The following is a 22,571-nucleotide window of genomic DNA, read 5'->3' on the forward strand; positions in this document are numbered from 1 at the left end:
ACAATGCCGGAGGTTGACAAAGTGGAAGTGAACACAAGAAAGAGCTGATAGAAAAACTTTTTTGGGGGTTGTTTTAAATTCCACGTACTATAAGCAATTCAGCTAGTCCTGCTGTTAGAAATAGAGTACTTTTGCCGAGTTAACTATTGGAAGTGTAGTACAATAATTTGGAAAGTTGAGCTAGCTGGCTCGTCGCGTTGGAAATAAATCAGCAGGAAACAGGCGGAACAAGAAAAGAAACACAGCGGCCCATCTGTTCATCTCTTTCTTTTGTCGTCCCATCTATTTTATGCTAGTTTATTTCTGAAAGCAAGTTCGAGTCTTTCTGGATGGCCCATAACAGCACAGGGAGGGCGCATCTTCCACGAGTAACTGCTTATGCTGGCATCAGTCGCAGCCCCGGTACATGTGCCTCTGCGACCAAGGCTGGACCAAGGGCCCCGGCCAACAGTCGTGTTCTGTGGACGTGGACGAATGTGCGTCTGGCCACCACTTCTGCTCCAGGAATCCGCCCGTGGCTTGCATCAACTACCAGGGAGGTTTCACCTGCGGCCCTTGCCCCAGTGGTCAGTCATTAGTATGCTGCATCTTAAATGTGCCCACCAAAAAAGCAAAACTCTTTCAATAGAGCATTTTCCCCCCGGTAGCGCAGCTTTAATAAAAACGTTCAGAATATATGGTCTAGCTACAAGCTGTGACTATGTGACTAATAGCAGTTGCAATCATGAGAATGCACTGCATTTCTCGTCGTTGCCTTATTGAAGAACATTGTGTCAAATTGCTGACGTCTAGGAAGAATTTCAACTTTCTTTTAGGTGAGGCTAAAATGGTTTAAATGTGTCGAGGTCATTATAAAAAGGGCGCAACTTCTTTGCAGTCCAACACGCGTAAAGCCTTGTAAATACCCATCAAACTCCGATAGCAACAGTGCGATTAGATATCGAGAAAACAAAAATCTCGTAGTCTTGTCAACTCCTAGGGTGAAAATTCTTTTTTTTGGCTCGGTACATGAAGTGGGGGACATTTATTCTTCATTACAGTCCTCATCTTCAGAACCCTATGAAGAAGAATGTGATTTTGTTGCTTGGGCTTATCTGTCGTATCTGTCGACCGCGGCGGCAGCGTTTCGATGGAGGCGAAACGCATAGGCTTCCCTGTGCTCTGCGATGTTAGTGCATGTTAAAGATCCCCAGGTGGTGGAAATTATTCCGGAGCTCTTCCCTATGGCACCTCTTTCGTCCTTTCTTCTTTCACTCCCTGCTTTATTCCTTCCCTTACGGCGCTGTTTTAGTGTCCAACGATATGTGGGACAGATACTGTGCCATTTCCTTTTCCCAAAAACAAATATTTTAATTTTTTCTATCTGTCTGAGCCTAACAAATATTAAAACCCTTATCGGAAACCTCGCCGCCACAACTACTTAGTGATTACCGGCTACTTGCATAAATTTTACTCTCATGACAAAGTACAGCGAAATGTCAACATTCGTAACTAAGAGATGAGCGTGAGGAGTGACGACCAAGTTTTCCAGGTTACACGGGAGACGGCTACTCCTGCGCCGACATCGACGAGTGCCTCTTGAACAATGGCGGCTGCTCCCAGAATCCCCGCGTGGATTGCTTCAACACTGTGGGCTCCCGATTCTGCGGCCCATGTCCTCCAGGTGAGTCAGCAGTTCCGGCTCCAAAACCCGTCCTCCCAGCCGCTTCCATCTCATTTCTTTGCATTATTCATGTGCCAGTATTATGACAGCTATACACTTACGTATGCTTCGAAGGGGCTTTATTTGATTGCATGATCAAACTACCTAGTTATGTTGTGTGAGGAACATTAGAGAATGTCTCGTTTTCAAGCGGGCAGGCAGCACTCTGTTTTTCATTTTTTTTATTTTGCTAGAGACTTTTCAGCAAATCGTCTCGTCGATGAAGTTCCCACGTCATAACTAGCTCATGAGTCGCGTACAAAACAGCTCAAATAGGAACAACTCGTTAATATTAGAAAATAAAATGGCACGCTTTTGTATACATCTACTATATTCTCGCAATTACTGCTACCTAGTCTCTTTCACTCAGGTGTCTTTAATTACGCAATAAATAAAGCTTGTCAACCAGGAGATTTATCTGGTAAATATTCACATCTCAACACTTTTCATCCAAAAAGGTCAAGACGCGACGTGTTACGATGTCAGGTAATACACAAAAAGTTATTTTGCCAGATTGCAACGCTGGTGTAGTCTATAATGAGAGCTACAGTGCTGTTATGGTGCTTATCTCTCAGGTGCGTCATTCCCTGTACATATCAGCTGATTTCACCAGCACTGTGCCTCACAATCTGGCTAGGAATGACTTAGCATTTCTTTGACACTCTTGCCCAGTTACCAACATTTGCTTGTTTCTGTTGCCCCTTGAACGCAGGGTACGTTGGCGATGGCATCACCTGCACTTACGTGGGCGCTTGCAACGTCAATAACGGAGGCTGCAGTCCTCTGGCCAGTTGCCTACGTGAGTACGCCACACTAATCACTTTTTGTCGTAACCCCTTCAATCTATACCCCGTAGGATGGCAGTAGACTTGGAACTACAACTGTAGAGTTTGTGAGCATTGCGGCAGTCTCGTCACAGTCGCAGTAGTAGTAGTAGTAGTAGTAGTAGTAGTAGTAGTAGTGATAGTAGTAGTAGTAGTAGTAGTAGTAGAAGTTGTAGCAGTTAATTGTAGTGGTAGTAGTGGTAGTAGTAGTAGTAGTAGAAGTTGTAGCAGTTAATTGTAGTGGTAGTAGTGGTGGTAGTGGTAGTAGTAGTAGTAGTAGTAGTAGTAGTAGTAGTAGTAGTAGTAGTAGTAGTAGTAGTAGTAGTAGTAGTAGTAGTATAAGTTGTAGCAGTTAATTGTAGTGGTAGTAGTGGTAGTGGTGGCAGTGGTAGTGGTAGTAGTAGTAGTAGTAGTAGTAGTAGTAGTAGTAGTAGTAGTAGTAGTAGTAGTAGTAGTAGTAGCAGTAGTAGTCGTTCTTGTCGTTGTAGTAACAGAAGTATCAATAGTAGCGGTAACAGTGGAATCAACATAGCAGCAGTAGTAGTAACAGTAATGAAAGCAGTAATATAGCAGTAGTAGTAACAACACCAGTAGCAGTAGTTGTAGCGGTAGCAGTAATAGTGGCGGTAGCAGGGAAATTAACGTAGCAGCAGCAGTAGTAGCAATAGTGAATGTAGTAATATAACAGTAGTAATAACAGCAGCAGTAAGAGTAGCAGTAGTAGCAGTAGCGGTAGCAGTAATAGTGGCGGTAGCAGTGTAATTAACATAACAGTAGCAGTAGGAGCAATACTGGATGTAGTAATATAACTAGTAATAACAGCAGCAGTAAGAGTGGCATAGTAGGAACAGTAAAAGTTCTAGTAATAGTAGTAGTAGTAGTAGTAGTAGTAGTAGTAGTAGTAGTAGTATAATAATAGTAGATGTAGCAGTGGTAGTAGTAATAATAGTGGTAGTATGTCTCTCGTTGTAGTAAACTCAATGACACCACAGCTCAGAGGTAACGCGGTGAAGTTCGGAGCAATAAGGATCCCTCATAGAAAGGGTGAACGCCTTACATCTATACCGTTGTAGCAGTAACTCTAATGTCCCTGGCTGCGATGTTTGTCTAACAGCTCGTCAAGCCCATGATAAATGTTTGAGGCCCCTTTAAGAGCGGTTTGTTAGTTTATCGCTACCAAAGCGCCACTATTCACCCTTAACGTGAATGATTCTTTTTATTTTTCTCACCTACGCCCCAGGATTCGACCTACGACCAGCTCACATCTGCAACTATAGAAGTCTCTGATGAGAAGTACAGATCTTGACGAAAGCAACATCACTGACATCCCTGAAATGGCTTTCATTTATACAGAAGCCGACAGTTTCACAAATCCGAAGATCAAAAAGACAGAAAAAATACAGACTTCTTTCCTTACCCCAGTGCGACGAAGTAAGAATAATTGCTTCATGAAGCCCCTCCCCCCCCCCCTCCCCCGCCCATCTGCACGCATATATATCGTGAGAACTTTTCTATAGAGCTGTCGCAGTGAAACTCTGCCCATTGATAATAAGACTTAGCTAGCGGAAGCCAAAGTATAAAGCGCACAAGAGACAGAAGTGCGCCACTTATTTTTCAAAACAAATGCCTGTCGACGTCATCAGCATTCAAGCCCTCTTTTCATTCCTCTGCACTGCACCTCTTCTGCAGCTCGGTCGGGCTCTTTCCACGAGTGCCGCTGTCCGCCCGGGTACGTGGGGAACGGAGTGGGACCCGGCGGCTGTCTGCCCCAGGGACAGCCTGTCCCAGGTGGGGGTGGCGGCGTGTGGCCGCCACAACCCCAGCCAGGTCCCGTGTTGCCTCCAGTCCTGGACCCTTGTGCTGCGCATCCCTGCAGGCACGGCTTCTGTCAGGTGGGAAAGAGGTTGTCTCTCCATACATCAAAAAGTCACACTTCGTGGAACACGACTGCCAGCTTCCCAGCTTCCCCCCCCCCCTTCCCATCCACAAATTATTATCCAGTGAAAGAAAAGTGTTGAAATTTTTATGTTTTTCAAGAAATGCACCACGATTCTGCAAATAAAGTTCTAGCCTCCCAAATGATCACTTACGAGACTTCCAACATCTTGCTATAATAATAATGATGCCTTTTTTCGCAAAGTAAAACTGCAAAAGGTAAGGCAGGTCAGCCAAAGCCAACAATGCTTGTCGAGCTGTACTCGGCAGTCGGATAGGCCAACTTGTACATTACATAAGATGATGGAAAAACTAGAAGTCCAAACAGGCATGATAAAAAATTCTGCTCTTAAGCAAAACACATTTTTCTAAGTATCGGTTCAAACAAAAAGAATGTTGTCACTGAAGTAATGCTTCAATGATGCCATTGACTAAACGCAATAACCGGGGAGCCATGCCATCAGTAAAATACTGTGAGTACATAGTAAAAACTCAAGAAAGCAGCCATAACATGTGTAGCAGCAAGGAACAGAATATCGAAATTAATGACAAAGAGAGGGAGAGAACAGTAACTCCGTATTTAATAACGGCATAATTAAGCGAACGGCTGATAATCTAGCATTATAGAATACAAATAATGAACAGCGAAGCTCATTGCATAGAAAAATTAAGTGGTTCTTCCACAACATATCCCTGTCAATTAGCACCACTAGATACTTGGAACTGTCGCAAAAACGAACAGGAATGGAGCCACAATTAAAACAACCCCAAAAGCGACCTTTCACGCTGATTATGAAACAAGAAAAGTTTCGTTTTTTTAATATTATGGGAGAGGAAGTTTTAGAGAAACCAGTTCATAATATGCACAGTGTCACTCCGTAGCCGCAAGAAAAGGCGCATCAGCACACAAGGGCTGTATCATTTTGTATTGATACTTAGCGCATCTAGAAACAATGCTAGATAAATCATTTACAAATAAATTACAAAACGGCGGCTTTAAAACAAAGTCCTGCGGTACACAGGCAAACAGCAAGGCCTTGTCTTGTTGGAAAAGTCTTGTTGGTGTCTAAAAACAGAGAAAAAACAATCTCATTGTTGTCACAGCTAAAATAAATGATATCGGAAAATGTTCTAACATCGAGATATGCCTTTTATTCTAACTGAATCCAAACTGCACTTCAGGCAAAATTTTCATGTTGAGAGTAAAATTATACATAACTTGGAGCGCATGTTTTACAGAAAAGCTTTGTAATCACCGGTATTATTGGAATGGCCCTCAAAATTTCCTGCTTTTTTCAGTGAGTCACATTTATGGGAGAGCTAGCAATAGCAAGTTACAATTCATCTGCAATGAAATTGTGGTCAGTAAAATTATTTAGCATGTAAAAATGTATCGACTGTTATTATGGCGAATTACGCTGCAGGTCCCTCTTTTCGATGTTATCATTTTCTGTAGCTTTGTAGGAATCAAAACAGACGAGTATGTTATGAAGATATTGGAGTGTAATGAAAAGCAGAACAGCAGATGACAGTGGAATACTGTGAATGACGAACTTCATATGGCGAAACAGGAGAATTTCGAAACGCTTGAGAAAAGAACACATTGACTTCGGACACCACAGAGTGTAAATCTCTGAAGGATTCAGCTATTTTGTTTATTGACTGTCTAGAGTTTCTTCCAAGGAAATAATTAATAGTCGGCCTAGTTTTACGCGGCGATTGCCTAAGATGTACTGATATAGCAGCGCTTAGCGGCTCCAGTCATGCCTGTTACTTTGTTTCGGAGAGACCTGAAAGCGTCTTTGAGATATGTGTTATTGTGACAGCGTTTCCAAAGTGCCCAGAGTGAGTATTTTTCTGGAGTAACCTTTAACACAATGCTACAGAACAATTGAATATTTTCTTTATGCTGTTTTTTTTGCTATGACCTTTGCGACGCGGCTTTCTTGTATTAAAAAATTGCACATACCTATTATATACAGTAAAGAGATTGACATCCTCAAGAAAAGGGTCCCAGTTAAAGCTCGCCACATGGCTATCACAGAGGTTGTTTTACTTAAAGAAGGAAACGCAGAGTGGCATCCGACGAAGTAACATCGCTTCAAAAGAAAAATTAATGATCTCATATCTAGTGTCTAATTACCAAAGAGAGAACGGCGACTAACAGAGCTCTTATAGCGATATTGTCAATACAAGATGCTGCGAAATGTTTCTAAATCTACTCTCTCTTGCATAATCTGTTACCGTTGGTTGAATGCAACGCCTCGCTTGAATGTTGTATTCACAGGACACTAAACGTGAGGGTTAAATGGTGTCCATATTAAAATCACTAAATTTACAAATCGGATGATTCAGAAGTATCGAGGCTAAAAACCAGCCAAGTTCCGAAATAAATGCTTTACCTTTATTTTATTTTAGGGGGGGGGGGGGGGGGGGGGGTCTGTATACTCCCAGTAGAATTAAATAACATTTGGTAGATGTATTGGCAATGCGACACATTCGGAAGAGCAAAAATTTATCTCTATGGAATGAGCACTCTATTTGCTGTAGACAAAAGTATTCCGCCTCCTGTCCCATTAGGTGACGTGATATGAAAGCTAAAATAATTGGGCAATGACAAGAAGGAACGAAATGTAGATATTATGTTACCTGCAGCAAGTACAAACACACTTGCAATGCTAGGGCTGTGCTTAAGTATACTACTTACGCTTACAAGAAGGACATTAAAGGCTTCATGCTCAGACAAGACTATGACGGCAAATTTATCAATGTGGGTGCACTGAGAAAACGAAGCATTGATATCTAAATCAGCTTATCCGGATCGGTAGGAACACTGATGCGAGTAATGGAGGAATCTTATTGTGATTTTATAGCAAAGATCTTCCGATGCTTTGCCCCGACAAACTTTCACTGTTTTTCCTTATACCTCTGACGAGCTTCCCAAAACCATTTCCTTCTCACAATGGTGAGATTCTCATTGAAATAAAATATTTGGCAACTCATCGCTTTCGCCCAAAGGCCTCATTAGTCTTGGTGACTCATCCTTTTTGCCATCACAGCGATTGAAACAAACCACACTAACATAATGTTCTGAGGACACTAAGTCTGCTTATGTGCACGAATGCGAAAGCATGGAACTTTCTAGAACGCGGGTTTTTTCCACGACGGCTGTACGCGATGTACTTTTAATTTTTTGTATTTTTAATTTTCGACTTTTGAATTTATAATTTATATTTTGAATTTTCTTTTCTTTTTATTTGTTTATTTGCTTGTGTTTTCAATCTTTTTGCTTTTTATTTTGCTTTATTTTGATGACATCATCAGTTTGATTGACAGCAATACTGTGCAGCTTTTCTGTGAACATCCTTGCTGGCGAGTCATGAGCCTATAAAGGCTTTCGCCTTAAAATTGATTTGCTGCCTTTTGGTCCTTGGTCCGGCAGGTGGCGCGTGTCTAGTGAATGCATAGATGTCTCAGAAACGTATCTTCGAGTTATGTTTTGAAGCGTTCGTGAATAATTTAATTATCAGCATGTAAATTACAGGACATAACCGTGTATAACCATGCATAATCACGTCTAACCAAGCATAACCAACCTTATGCTCCAGCTAACCAGGTTCAGCCGAGTTGAACCACAGACAATTTTTTTTCACCTAAAGAAGGCTATAGTGCTAATGCAGCGAAAGAGGTTGAAGCTAGAACTTCCACTAACACTCAGTGGATATTCCAGTGAGCCTTGTTATGAAGCACGAAAAATGTCAGACCTTTGGTGAGAGGTCACCAGGAAGGGAGGAGGTGACCGTATTAAACAAATGCACCCCCTTGGTGCAGGTTCGTGGCAACGACTTTTTCTGCGTCTGCGAGACGGGCTACTCGGGTCGACTGTGCGACAGCTCCAGCGACGGCTGCGCCAGCTCCCCGTGCGAGAACAACGGCACTTGCAGCGCCGGCCCCGGTGGCCGATACGTCTGCAGCTGCACGGACGAGTGGACGGGTCCCACCTGCGGGGAGCCGAGGCAGAGTGAGTGGCGCCCCGCATCGGCCGCACTCTGTAGCTCCATCGCCTGGAAGCCGGAGGAGATGAAAGCGTGCATCCCCTACTGTTTGTCCGACCGACGGTGGTCGGGGTCAATTGTAGGAGGTCGCTGGAATCTTGCTAATTACGGTGCTCATTAAGGGCACAGACGCAGTTCAACGCATGAGCAGTGGCTCTGAGCTTATGCTGAGCTATAGGCATCCTCGTGGCCGGTTACAGAAAGAGGTCCCCTTTCATTTCTCCTCTTCAACTCACCGCAGATATTTCATAAAAGATTTATTTATGTATTTATTTATTCATTTTTTATTGAAGCACTGTCTTAGTAAAATGAGCCTGTAAGATGATCACGTTGAGAACGAACTTACAGTAACCAAAACTGGGCCTCCTTCAAATCGGTCACATAGTTTGGGCAAGCTCATTGCCATTCCTTTCCATTGACCTTGAACTACCTTGTTCATGATAAAGTTGAAAACATTCTAGAAGCATAAAGCATCTCTCATCCACGCAAGATTGTCTTTACGGAGAGGCGGCTTTAACATTCTTATTAAAACACTATCGCGCTCGCATTCGGATATGGCATGTATGCGCCATTTCGTGCTGGCCATTCTTCAAGCATCAGTTTGGTTACTATGCGTGCTTGAGTATATGTATGAAGTGAATGAACGGATATTTGAAAGAGCCCCCAGGTATTTTTGTAAAAGTCACAGCCCCGAATCCTGTCACGGGAAGACTCCACCATCAATGTCGTCCGCCTCCATCCTTAATTGTTGTTACATTTCTTCGCACTATTGTGGAAGCGCATGCTGTGGAGCTGATCTCTGAAGCGGTAAGCCTCACCGCGCTTTCTGCGAAACTAACAGAAGTGGAGTAGTTATGATATGGACTACACAGTTTATACTGCTTTATTTTTTTATTGCTGTGCCAATAAGAACGCAGTTCTCGCTGTAGTTATCGACAACTGTTAGCGCTTCTACACAATATCCTGACTGTGCTTCAACGCATTGATTCGGCTCGCAGGTTGTCATGACGACCTGTACGGCTTTAATGGGACTCTTCGCTACCCTGAGAATGGCGGTACTTATTCTCACAAGCGTGACTGCTCATGGATCATCCATACGTCTCCGGAAAAGGTACTTACACCTTTGCATGTATGAAGTCGGACCCTTTTTCTTTTCAAAAAATAATAATAATAATCGACTTTTTCACCTCTCTTTGAAAGACATAAACAGAGCGACGGCTGTAATTTGTCGTCCGTTTGCTTTTAATCGATCATCTTGAAAAAAATTTGCACCGCAGCTTGATGCGGAGGCCCGTAACTATCTGATTGGGGCAGTATTTTGCAAGTTATTTTTCTTTTCTAATATTTTGCTATTATTTACTTTTACATTTGTGTTTTAGAATTGAGTCACTGTGGTGATTGTTGTTTTGGTTGAATTATGGGAGGAACGATGCGAACGCAGGATTACTGCGTGCTTGTTTCAGCTCAAGTCTGCGCGTTCTACGTATATCTAGCGCTTTTTGCACCTATATTAAAAGAAAAACATTTAGTTCTATAATTCTAATTCTTACTATAAATTAATATTATGAACTTTCAAACTACTCGGTAACATTTTTTAATGATCTATAGTTTCTAAGTTAGTACTTCTCTACTGCTGTGGTCCAACTGAGGAATCCTGAAATCTATCGAGTACTCTTGGAGCGAGTACGTTTAACACATATATAAATCTGTAAATACTTTTAAAATATGCACGTTGCTGCACCTCAAGTTCTCGTTCTCTTTCTAGAGTTTGAATTTTTCGATGTTTAAGCTGGGTCTTGTGGCAACCCTTTGATCTTGGTAACATTTTAACATTGGTCTTCTTTTTTTCTGTTATTTATCCGTTTCAGCAGTTCACAAGTATTTCCTATCTGTTACTGACCCCGCACGCTTTTTACTCACTTTGCATGTTTTTGTTTTTTGACATTTTTTTACCAGCTCACTGCTTCGACACTCTCGACAAGCTATTCACCGGCTCACTACACAGAGCTATGTGCACTTGAGCAACCTATGTAAATTTTCTTATGCCGCATTAACTTTCTCAGCCCACATCTCAAGACAGCTGAGGTCAAAGAAAATTCACGAGAAAACTTCAGCCGGACAAACTGTTAGCAACGAGCAGTTTCATTACAGTTTCGGTCATGCTGATTTCAGCTGTAGCATACTCTGAAACTGTGCAGTCTGCCATGAACGCTTACTTTCGCAGCAGAGTGAGTGCATGCCTTACTTTGGCAATGTACATGGTGCCTCATTTTGCAGTGTTTTTGGTAATAAGTACGTTCCGTGACCGACCAAACACCAGCGTTCTGGCTAATCACGATGGCCAACAACACAAGAGCCGAGAGGCCATAAAAATGCGTACTTTACTCAATCTCTAAGCATCCCTTCAAACTCATCCTCTTTTCTTTCACTCAACTTATTCCCTTCTCCATGTGCAGTGCGGCCTGCGGAGCCCATACTGCGTGGCTAGCCTCCCTGTTTTTTTTTATATCTTCTGTTTCTCTCCCTCTGTCAAATCTGTCGCGCATTTTCTCAGCCCTTAAGGTCAAGTTGCAGCTCGCACCAGTTAGTCAGAACTCTAACCACTAAAGGGACACTGAAGAGAAATAGAAGTTTGCCTTTTTTGATAAGGTAACGTGATCTAATCACAAAAGAGATCACTCTAATCGAAAACAGAGCTTTTACGAACCAAAGAGGAATAAAACACGAGCAACAGGTGTCTCCATCGCCGGGCGATCTCGAAAGTACAATTGTGCTAACGCGAGAACTTGGGCTAATTGGTACGTATTCAAGGTTAAAGAGCGCAAAAAAAGACGAAGACGCAGAGAACATTGCGACAACACGACACAAGCGCTCACTCACAACTGAACGTTTATTGGGAAAAAACAGTGATATGTACACAAAAAGCGGAAAATACAAACACACAAAGACTAAAGCTCAATGACGCCGCACCAGGAATCTTAATCAGGAACGTATTACACGCGCATCAACAAGAGATCTAAAGCAATGCTCTGAACATCGGCAAGAAAGAAGAAATGCACTAGACAAAAACAAGTGTCATCAAGGAAAGCTATTTCATGGCTTGTTAGGGCTACTCAAGGGGTGCTAATGCACGTGTATATTGAATTTACGATGTAATAAGCTTCCATTAGCTTGCGTGTGAATTTATTATGGTGTGTAAAATGAACAGTGGCGTCCTCAAATTCTGGCGCAGGTTGTTTAGGTTTTTCTAGCCGGTTACATACCCGGCAGTGCTCAGACAGGTTAGAGCGGTCTTGTTTAAAGGAATTCTTATGCTCCATAAGGTGTATGTTTAAGCAGCGGCCGGTTTGGCCTATGAAAGCATGGTCGCATGTCGTCAGAATTTTTACGTCAATGTGAAGTTCTATGCAATTTACAGGATGACAGCAACCTATCTTTTTTTTCCCTTGTGCCTACTGCTGGCATCGTCGGACCTGATAGAAATTGCAAGCCTCTCACGTAAACTTCAGAGGTCCGCTTTTTTTTTAGCTATAGCTACCTGCTCAATAATTGTGCGCGGGTCGCGAAGTTTACGGCACACCACCCTTCACTTCAAAGAGGGATTACCCCGTTCTTTTACGGTAATGACGTCACTAGCTTTAATTTTTGGGGGGCAAGATTTATAAATTCAATTATTCGATGACAAAAAGGCATTTCGATGTCGAATAAACGTCATCATAGTCATAAAGTGTCAAAGAATCAATTTTTACTCAGAACAATGGTTGGACGGAGTCGTTTTCATCATCATCAACAGCCTGACTACACCCACTCCAGGGTAAAGGCCTCTCCCATCTCTCCAATTAATCCTGACCTTTTCCAGCTCCTTCCACTCCTTGCCTGCAAACTTCGTAATCTCATCCGCCCACCTAACCTTCTGCCGTCCCCTGCTACGCTTGCGTTCTATTCGAATCCACTCCGTTATTTTTAAGGAACAGCGGTTATCTTGCCTTTGCATTACATTCCCTGCCCAAGCCCATTTCTTCCTCTTTATTTCTACTAGGATGTCATTAACATGAATTTGTTCCCTCGCCCACTCTGCCCACTTCTGGTATCTTAATGTTACACCTATCATTTTTCTTTCCATGGCTCACTGCGTTGTCTTTAACTTAAGCTGAACCCTTTTCGTTGACCTCCACGTTTCTGTACCGTAGGTGAGTACCGGTAAGATTATGCTGTTGTACACTTTCCTCTTGAGGGAAATTGGTGAACTTCCATTCATGACCTGAGAGAACCAGCTATGTGTGCTCCATCCCATTCTTAATAATAGAGCAGCACGTAAAAAGACAACAGGAGGAACACAGAACGACACGAGCGCTTGTGTCGTTCTGTGTTCCTCCTGTTGTCCGTTGTCCTGTCTTGTTATGCGCTGCTCTATTAGTATGTACTTCTTCCAGAAGTGTTGCTTGTTGGGCGAGTTGGTGATACATACTAATAGAGCAGCGCGTAACAAGACAGGACAACAGGAGGAACACAGAACGACACGAGCACTCGACATGAGCGCTCATGTCGTTCTGTGTTCCTCCTGTTGTCCTATCATTAAGAATGGGATGGAGCGCATGTGGCAAGTTCTCTCAGGTTTTGAATGGCAGTTTACCAAAATCCCTCAAAAAAAAAGGGTACAACAGCTATATCTAACCGGCACTCACCTACAGGACAGAAACGTGGAGGCTAGCGAAAAGGGTTCAGCTTAAGTAAATAGCGAAAAGGGTTCAGCTTAAGTAAAGGACGACGCAGTGAGCCATGGAAAGAAAAATGATAGGTGTAACAGTAAGAGCATGGAAGCGCGCAGAGTGGGCGAGGGAACACACGCGTGTTAATGACATCCTAGTCGAAATCAAGTGGAAGAAATGAGCTTGGTTAGGGCATGTAATGCGAAGGCAAGTAAACTGCTTGTCCATGAGGATAACGGAATGGATTCTAAGAGAAGGCAAGCGTAGCTGAGGGCGGCCGAAGGTTAGGTAGGCGGACGAAATTAAGAAGTCTGCGGGCATAGGGTGGACGCAGCTGGAAAAGAACAGGGTTATTGGAGAGGCATGGGAGAGGCCTTTGTCCTGCATTGGGTGTAGTCAGGCTGATGATAATGATGATGAAGACGACTTTACCACTTCCAGCACCTCGCTGACAATTGTGAACTGCTGCTCCCTTTCTGGATTGTTGAACATTACTTTGGTTTTCTGCATGCTAATTTTTAGACCCACCGTTCTGCTCTCCTTATCTAACTCATTAACCATGATTTGCAATTCACATCCTGAGTGACTCAGTAAGGCAATGTCATCAACTAATCAGAGATTATTTAGGTATGCTCCATTAACTCATACCCCAGATGTTCCCAATTGAGGCCTCGGAACACCTCCTGCAAACAGGCGGTGAATAGCATTGGCGAGATTGTGTCTCCTTGCCTGACGCCCTTCCTTATTGGAATTTTATGGCTGACTTCACGCAGGACTATGGTAGCTGTGCAGTTGCTATATGTATCTTCTAGTATATTGACATAAGGCTCTTATACACCCTGATTCCGCAAAACTTGTATGACTGCTGAGGTTTCCACTGAGTTGAATGCTTTCTTATAATCAATGAAGGCTATATATATATGGGTTAGTTATATCCTGCGCATTTCTCCATCACCTGATTTATAGTGTTAATACGGTCTATTGTCGAGTATCCTTTACTAAAGCCTGCCTGATCATTTGGTTGATTAATGTCTAAGGTTGCCCTGACTCTAATAGCGATTACCTTAGTAAATACCTTGTATTCAATGGACAGTAAGCCGATCGGTCTCTAATTTTTCAAGTCCCTGGGGTCTCCTTTCTTATGAATTAAGATAATGTTTGTGTTCTTCTAAGCTTCTGGTACAGTCGAGGTTATAAGGCATTGCGTATACAGGGTGGCTAGTTTTTCTAGCACAATCTCCCCTTCGTCCTTCAACAGTTCTGCTGTTGCCTGATCCTCACCAGCTGCTTTTCTCCTTTGCATTGCTCTTAAGGCTTTCTTGACGTCCTCTTTCATGCCTTGCGGGATGACGCATTGCTGTGCGCTACTTTCTCTCTCATAAACGTTCTGATTACATTGGCTACTGTATAGATTTGCATAGAATTCTTCCGCTACATTAACTGTCTTTTCCATATTCCTAATGACATTGCCCTCCTTGTCTTTTAACGCATACATCTGGTTTTTACCTATGCCTACTTTCCTCTTCACCGTTTTTGGCTACCTGCGTTCTGTATAGCATGCTCGATTCTCTTCATATTAAACTTCCTTATGTCGGCTACCGCCCCCCCCCCTTTTGCACTTATTTATTAACTTCGATAGTTGTGCTAGCTCCATTGTGTCTGTAGGGTTAGATGCCCTCATGCTTTGGCGTTTCTTAATCAGATCTTTCGTCTCCTGAGATACCTTGCCGGTATTCTGACGAATCCTACAACCGTCTACTTCTAGTGCGCACTCCGTAATGAGAGCGGTCAGATTATCGTTCATTGTATGAATATTAAGATCGTCTTCCTCAGTTAAAGCTGGATATCTGTTCTGCAGCGATATCCTGATTTCCTATAACTTACCGCTAACTCGCTAATGGACTTCCTGTTCACTAGCGTCTTCCCTTCCCTCTTCAAGCCTAAGCTAATTCGAGACCTTACCATTCTGTGGTCACTACAGTGGACCGTTCCGAGGACTTCCACATCCTGCACGATAGCAGGTTGAGCGCATAGTATGAAATCAATTTCATTTTTAGTCTCACCATTAGGGCTCTTCCTGGTCCACTTCCTGTTCTCTCATTTGCGGAAGAACGTATTCATGATCTGTACATTATTTCTATCTGCGAACTCTACTAATAATTCTCCCCTGCTATTCCTAGAACCTATAAGTCGCCTACCTCCTGGTCGCCAGTCTTCTTCTTGCCCACCTTCAAATTGTAGTCACTGATCAGTACAGTGTACTGTGATTTTACTTTGTTCATTGCCGATTCCACATCTTCATAGAAGCTTTCAACGATCTAGACATCATGGCTGGATGTAGGCGCGTACTCCTGCACCACCTTCAGCTTGTAGCTCATATTTAGCTTAATTACGAGAGCTTCCACTCTCTCGTTAATACTACAGAGCTCCTCTGTGTTGGCAGCTATATCATGATTGATGAGAAATCTCACACCTAGTTCTCATCTATCCGCTAATTCGCGATAGCACAGTGTGTGCCCGTCCCTTAGTACTGAATGTCTCTCACCTGTCCTCAAACTTCACTAAGCCCTATGGCATCCCATTTAATGCCCAGTAGTTCCTCTAACAGCACTGCTAGAGTAACCTCACTAGGCAAGGTTCTAGCGTTAAACGTTGCCAGGTTCAGATTCCAATGGCGGGCTGTCCGGAGCCAGAGATTCTTAGCACCCTCCGCTGCGTCGCAGGTCTCACCGCCGCCTTGGTCAACTGCTCCGCAGCCGATGGGCACTGAGGGCCGAGGGTCAATAGGTTTATTCATAGAAGGTTGTGGCCAAGTACTACACCAGGGTGGTCAAATCTTGTTCTGGTGAGAGAGTGCGTTGTCGGTTCTGGTCACCGAGATCAGGCCGCACCCGAGGCCTGGTTTCGGAATTCCATTGACACGCGAATTTCTTTTCCTTTCTTTTTTTGCGACCACGACTTCGTAAACAGACGTTGCCCGACGTACGACTAAAGAAGTGCAGACAAATAACGCACCGTTATAACCACCGAATGCTTTCACAGCGTTCAGTCCCAGTTTTGGTCGCAGGCATTTATAGGTTCTCTTGGAGTGGCAGCAAACCGTAAGGGTAAGTATAGCGTGCACAATAAATCTGATGCCGCATTTTTAGACCGCTATACTGCTGATGCATTCTATTCGGTCTGTTCTATTAGTCAGCCCAATATTTATTGCCAGGGTTTGCAAAAGAGATCGGTCGCCCGCCGCCGGCCTGAGTGTCACGGGTAGCGGTGTACAAGGACAAAGTGGCCGCAAACGACGCGGAAAGCTACCAATAACTGGGGCCTTTTCTGCAACTCGTGTTCTAGGTGCTTAACTTGACCTTCACCACTTTCCACCTGGAAGAAGGTCACGAGTGCGCGTTCGACTACCTCGAGATCCGCGACGGCTCCACGTCTTCGCGGCGCACCATCGGCCGCTACTGCGGCACCACGCTCAGTGGCACCAGCCTGGTGTCTAGCCAGCCGGCGCTCTACCTGCACTTCCACTCCGACAGCTCGGTTGCAGGTGACGGGTTCGTCATCGAGTGGACCAGCGTCGACCCCGGTGCGTACACCTGTCCCAAACCGGGATAATTCCGTTCCTTTTCTATGCGGAAACGAGATCGGTTGATGGTCTCGTTAACACTTCACTTAGAAAGGAGTCAACGGTGACTGAAACCAAATAACCATAGAAAGATGTTACTTTTAATGCTCTAGCAGTAGAAGCCTCATGGGGCCAAAATGCATTGATGGTCATAAAATTCGCCCATTGGCTGGAGTGAAATGATGTCATCAGACCAGGGCATTCTCAGTGGCTGGAGGGAAGTGACATCACCAGACGGCATTTACTTTGGCTGGAAGAAAGTTACGTCAACAGACCGGACGTGACGTCGCCAAACCGGAAGTGAGGACACTTCTGGTAAAGGCATCAACAGCGGCTAATGCTATCGCATTGCCAAAACATAATGAAATTAAGCATCCTTCTGAATTTTTTATTCTAATGTTGGCTGAAATATATAATGGCGTAATAATTTTCGGTAGACGCCCATTTTCAAGCAATTAATTTTAATGGCTGTTGTCCTCCTTCGTATTTTACAATTCTATATCGTTTTTGTTATTTTCTTCGGTTGATATTCGGTCAACCGGCACCGGTCCCTCGCTGTAGCCTGGATCTGTCTGCTTGTCGGAACGGCGCACAGCAAGAAAGGCAAAGCACCCCAGGGAAAGACCTGCTATAATTAAAAGTCCCAACACTTCGACAGAAAACGCTTATCTTTCCATTATTCCCAATGTGGCATTTGTAGAGTGTGAGGTACTGTTGCGATGGAAAGAAACGCGAACTACGCGGTACCTACACGCTCCGCTGTTCGAAGTTATTTTGATCGCGTGGGCGGCAAGAAAAAGACGTTAGCGTCCTCCTAGAATGCATCACGGACGACTCAGGCTTCTTTTATTGCTACCGTCGAAGTAAAAGCGCGATGCACCTAGGCTCAGCTCTGTTCGCGTTTCTTTCCATCATCGCTGTACATTTAGATGCTATACACTTTTTCTCGTGATTTTGATTTATCTTTCTTGGTCTTTATTAACTTCTTGCATGTCCTTATATAAACATTTTAGTCAGCATGACAGCTTTTGATCCACCGCTGTTTCCTGGCGTGTCGCTGCATGATAGCTTATGCGGTGCCACATCTTGGAGCGAGTATTTCCCAGAGCAGGATTTCGCCTTTCTATCACTTATAGTTGTCGCCTCTGACGTCATGACTTATAGCTGCACCGAGGCAATCGCCAGCTCCAACATCACATGCCGGGCAGACTACTTAAAGGAGCGGTATATATAACGAAAGGGATTGCTGCAAAATATGGTCACTGCATCACTCTGCCTTTTATATATCCTCTTAATACTGTAATTTTTGGGTAACTGAAATTGCTGGTAAAAATTTGGAACTTGCTGAATTGGGCAGCCGCTGGATGGTACTTTGCAGAAACACTATGAAACTGCGAGAATTGCTGGGAAAAAATAGTTGCGGTACAGTTACATTCAGAAAACTAGGATAATTGCTGAATGTCTAAAAACGAGAAAATTCTGCTCACGTACTTAAATACATGTAAGCAATCACTATAATTTGAAATCATTCCATCATCTGTTCGCTTAAAAGTACGCTTGCTAAAATTTCAGTCTGTTTCGATGGTAGTGTTAAGCGTCGCAGTGACTAACCTTTCGTGGATAAGGTTGCCGCAGCTGGCACAGTACGGGGTTGATTGGAAAGATGTGGGAGACCTAGGCCTTTGTCCTGCAGTCGGTGCAGTCAGGCTAATGCTACTTCGTTGACAGTTGGCGCTAAAATATTGCTGTGAAAAATTTTCTGCGAAATCGGTTTCTTTTTTTATGCTGCGAAGATATATTATTGTGTGGGAAGAAAACAAACTCTTAACGCCTGCTCATCCGAAACACGTGATACAGAGGAAATTACATAGCTAAGCTTAATAGCCCCGTTTCTAGAAGTTTCAAAGGAGATATGATGTTTGGAAAAGAACATCGGTTCTCCGTCAGAGGTCTGAAATGAAGGTACGCCACTGATATGCAACGGGAATAGCAGCGGAGTCACAGTAATGAAAAAAATATATGCTGTTACAAAAAGATCGAATTAAAAAGTGGACTTACGTCCATTCTCAAGGAATTGGAAGAGAGAGGTGTCACCTACGTAATGGATAATTGGTAGTGCGTTTCCGGGTCTATTTAACGTTCCCGGCCGTTGCGCATTATTGACTTCGCCATTTTTGCATATATCCTTCGAAATGCTGCTTCTGCGGCAGGGATTGGATTCCGCGGCATTGGCACCAGCAATCAAATGTCAAAGCCACTGACCCACCGCGGTTAGTCACAGAAAAAAGCAACAAATTTTAGCCCAGAAGGAAATTTAATTTATATAATAAACTGAACACCCCCCCCCCCCCCCCCCCCCTTTCCTTTTGAGCCTGCCACCATCTCCGAGAGTGGCTCTTAAAGCAGCCACCGAGGAAAATAACCGCTTCGAGCTGTCAGTGCTGGCCAATCTCAAAAGTGTCTTCGCGAATGTTACTTCGCTTGGAATTATCAAAAGTATACTATTGGCTGCAGCCCTTCGGTTAATTGTTGTATATCTGCGCTTTAATGCTGCAGCATTAGAGCCCTAGGTCGGAAATGTTTGTCCGTCCATCCGTTTGAAGCCTCGGTTAACCTGTGGAAAAGTGGAAAGAGGGTAATTGGGCTGGAAAGAGAAATTAAAAGACAGGTAGCTGGGAGGGGACGGAAGGCGGGTTAGAGAGAGGGGGGGGGGGGGGGGTACAGCGTGTAACACTGTGATTGCTGGATTAGATAGGGAGAGTGGAGTGGGGTTCGGCGTGTCAAGGGGTCATTTATGGCCTGGGTTATCCACCTGCTCGCACAGTCTGAACCCGTGTGGGAGGAACAATAATGCTAACGCGTAATCTTCCCCATCAATCACATTAATCTGCTACAATTTTTTGTTTTGTTTTTGAACATCGATAGCATTGTAAATGTGCCCCTGCGATTCACACACATCCTTGTTATTTGTGGGCACGCGTTGCACAAATGCACGTTCCTTTGGGTCTGCAGAGTGCGGCGGGGCGATGCCCGTGGTCAACGTGGGCGCGGTCAGCTCCCCGGGATACCCGGACCACTACCCTTCCAACAGAGACTGCACGTGGACACTGACCGTGCCAGCGGGCAGGAATATTCAGCTCCACCTTGCCACGGTTCAGATGGAGCACCATTCCAACTGCTCCTACGACTTCCTCAAGGTCCGCTTCGTCTTACCTGGTGTCCGCGCGAAAATCAATTAGAGCGGAGCCAGAGATAGCACAGATTCCTCTGCTACGTTATTTATTTCTGGCCTATTTCGGATTTCAGAATTAAGAAGGCGCTTGCGACATACGCAGACCTCGTATTCCGTGCCGCAAGCCTAAATGCACTGTTCATTTTCGCGGGGACTTGTAGCTAAAGTTTTTGCGGAAGATGTGATGGTGCGACAAGCTAGTTTTTACTTTCGTTTCGTGGCCAAAATCATTTCTCAGAAAGCGACTAAGACTTCATAATATCAGGTATACACCACTACCATCATAGTTTCATGTGATCCTGATGCATTGGGACTGACTGTCGGAGTGGCGCGTTAAGTAGCCAGGGCAAATAAAGCGAACTGACAAGCTAAAAAGAAAAAAAACAATGAGTGCCGATTTTGCGTGTAGATTTTTTAGTAGAGAAAAGTAAAAACTATTTCAGTTCATTCAAATGAAAGTTTCGAGTTTGATAACAATAAGGAAACTTCTTCATTCCAACAGACGTAAAAGTTAAAATGTGTATTTTACACGCACAAGGCTCTGTGGTACTTGCGTGTGACGTTCACAATATAAGAGTTAGCCCTAGAGAGCCAGTTGAAGGTAGTGTTGCTTTTACAGTGTTGTGCAAAACTCATTTCACATAATTTTACGCGTGATGCGCCCCACGAAAATGTCTGGCTGTTCTTCGAAACGTGGCAGTTAAAGACACCTTGTAGTCACTGTACAAAATTGAAAGGTGCTTCCGCTGATGTTGATCACTTCGCGAAATTTTCTCGCTGTGGTATGCAAACCCGTGACTAGTCCTCAACAGGGGAGAGAAGTACAACCAATATGAACTCTCTACAATTCAAACACCTTCCAAAATGTTTTTCAAAGAATGCGCCCACCCCCCAAAAAACGAAAAAAAAAACAAAGAAAAACCAAGAAGATGAATCATGAAAGCCATTTCAGTACTCGTGAAACAATGCAGAAGAAAAATGAGCAGACACTAGACCGCTGTAATTGAGGTTTCTATGACTGGCTGCTAAAAACCAGGAAAGACCACTTTATTGTCTGCATGAGTAAGGAGACGTAGGTGAGGCGATTGGGTCACAGTTATTGTGAAGCTTCTTGCGGAGCGATTGGGCAGAAAGCGAGAAGTTTGATTTCCACTTTATTTTGATCATTGCGCAGATCTACGACGGTGCCACCGAGGAGGACCGGCTCCTGGCCACCTTCTGCGGCACCAACAACACGGCCGGAGATCGGCCCATCCTCAGCTCGGGCCGCAACATGCTCCTCCACTTCCACTCGGACGAGTCTCACACAGACAAGGGCTTCCATGCCACCTACGCGGCCGTCAACGGTGAGCACGGGGGAAAACGCGCCGGAACCAAAACGCGCGCGCTGCCTTCTCTAATGTGGGGTGGATTTTAGATTATTTTGTAATTCGTAATTAGTACACTCATGATCCGTCCGCAAACCGTCACGTCGGGAAAGCATTTGGGTGACCTTGTGTGAAAGCTCAGCTTAAGTTAAGGACCATGCAGCGAGCTAGGGAAAGGAAAATGATAGGTGTAACGGTAAGAGCATGGAAGCGGGCAGAGTGGGTGAGGGAACAAACGCGGGCTAATGACACCCTAGTCGAATTCAAGAAGATATGGGCTTGGAACGGGCATGAAATGCAAAGGCAAGATAACCACTGGTCCTTAAGGGTAACGGAGTGGATTCTAAGAGAAGGCAAGCGTATATATAGTAGGGGGAGGCGGAAGGTGGGAGTTGGGCGGATGAGGAGAAAAAAATTTGCGGGGATACGATGGCCACGCCTGGCAAAGGACCGGGTTAATTGGAGAGACGAGGGAGAGGCCTTTGCCCTGCAGTGGCCGTAGTCAGGCTGATGATGATGATGATGACGGTTATGATGTGGTGCAATCCCTAGACTGTAGCTTGGGTGTCTATTGAGCGTCTCACTCGTTTCTCGTTTCGATATTCCCCGTAGTCGGCAATGTACCAAGCCTATATGCATCTTGCAATAGGTTCCATTGAAGGCACTCAGATCATGCTGCAGTTATAGCTTTTCTTTTTTTTTTTGGGGGGGGGGGAGTCGAGGAGGGGAGGGCAGGTTCTACCTCAGGATTGCAAACGCAGCTTTATGTTTGTTAATATTCGCAAACTTTCTTAATGACATCTGCAAAGATGGAACCAGTGCGCTAATATGACCCAGCCGGATAGATCCACTTCACTCTACCTGCAAATAATGAACAAGGGTGACGGTTATAGGTCGAATGTTCCCTTACCAAGTCTGCACGTAACTGTAAAGAAGCTCCGTGAACTCTGAAGGCATACATCTCGCTGCGGAACTAAATCGAACGAAAGCACGAAGCCACTCACTCATGTCCACCAGCAAACAGGTAGACTGAGTGCTGTTCTAACACACGCAACATGGTGACAATAACAAAGTGACCAGCTAGTGATGCCGCACACCCGTACTAACTTGCTTCTCGAAGTTAAA

At 44.2% G+C, this 22,571-nt stretch overlaps 1 protein-coding gene across 2 annotated transcripts in view; it reads left to right on the forward strand.

Moving 5' to 3' along the window:
- LOC144093913 (cubilin-like) overlaps nt 1-22,571 on the forward strand; it is a 161,398-nt gene that overhangs the window by 20,907 nt on the left and 117,920 nt on the right. The window contains exons 10-18 of one of the 2 annotated variants that reach the window (XM_077627663.1): nt 392-566; nt 1,532-1,663; nt 2,415-2,501; nt 4,216-4,418; nt 8,293-8,482; nt 9,515-9,627; nt 16,571-16,808; nt 19,860-20,044; nt 21,254-21,425. In XM_077627663.1, the coding sequence (XP_077483789.1) occupies nt 392-566; nt 1,532-1,663; nt 2,415-2,501; nt 4,216-4,418; nt 8,293-8,482; nt 9,515-9,627; nt 16,571-16,808; nt 19,860-20,044; nt 21,254-21,425 (1,495 nt within the window). The remainder of the gene's footprint in view (nt 1-391; nt 567-1,531; nt 1,664-2,414; nt 2,502-4,215; nt 4,419-8,292; nt 8,483-9,514; nt 9,628-16,570; nt 16,809-19,859; nt 20,045-21,253; nt 21,426-22,571) is intronic. The other variant, XM_077627664.1, reaches the window with a different exon arrangement.

This window comes from Amblyomma americanum, chromosome 6 (genome assembly GCF_052857255.1).
Source record: "Amblyomma americanum isolate KBUSLIRL-KWMA chromosome 6, ASM5285725v1, whole genome shotgun sequence".
Taxonomy (NCBI): domain Eukaryota; kingdom Metazoa; phylum Arthropoda; class Arachnida; order Ixodida; family Ixodidae; genus Amblyomma; species Amblyomma americanum.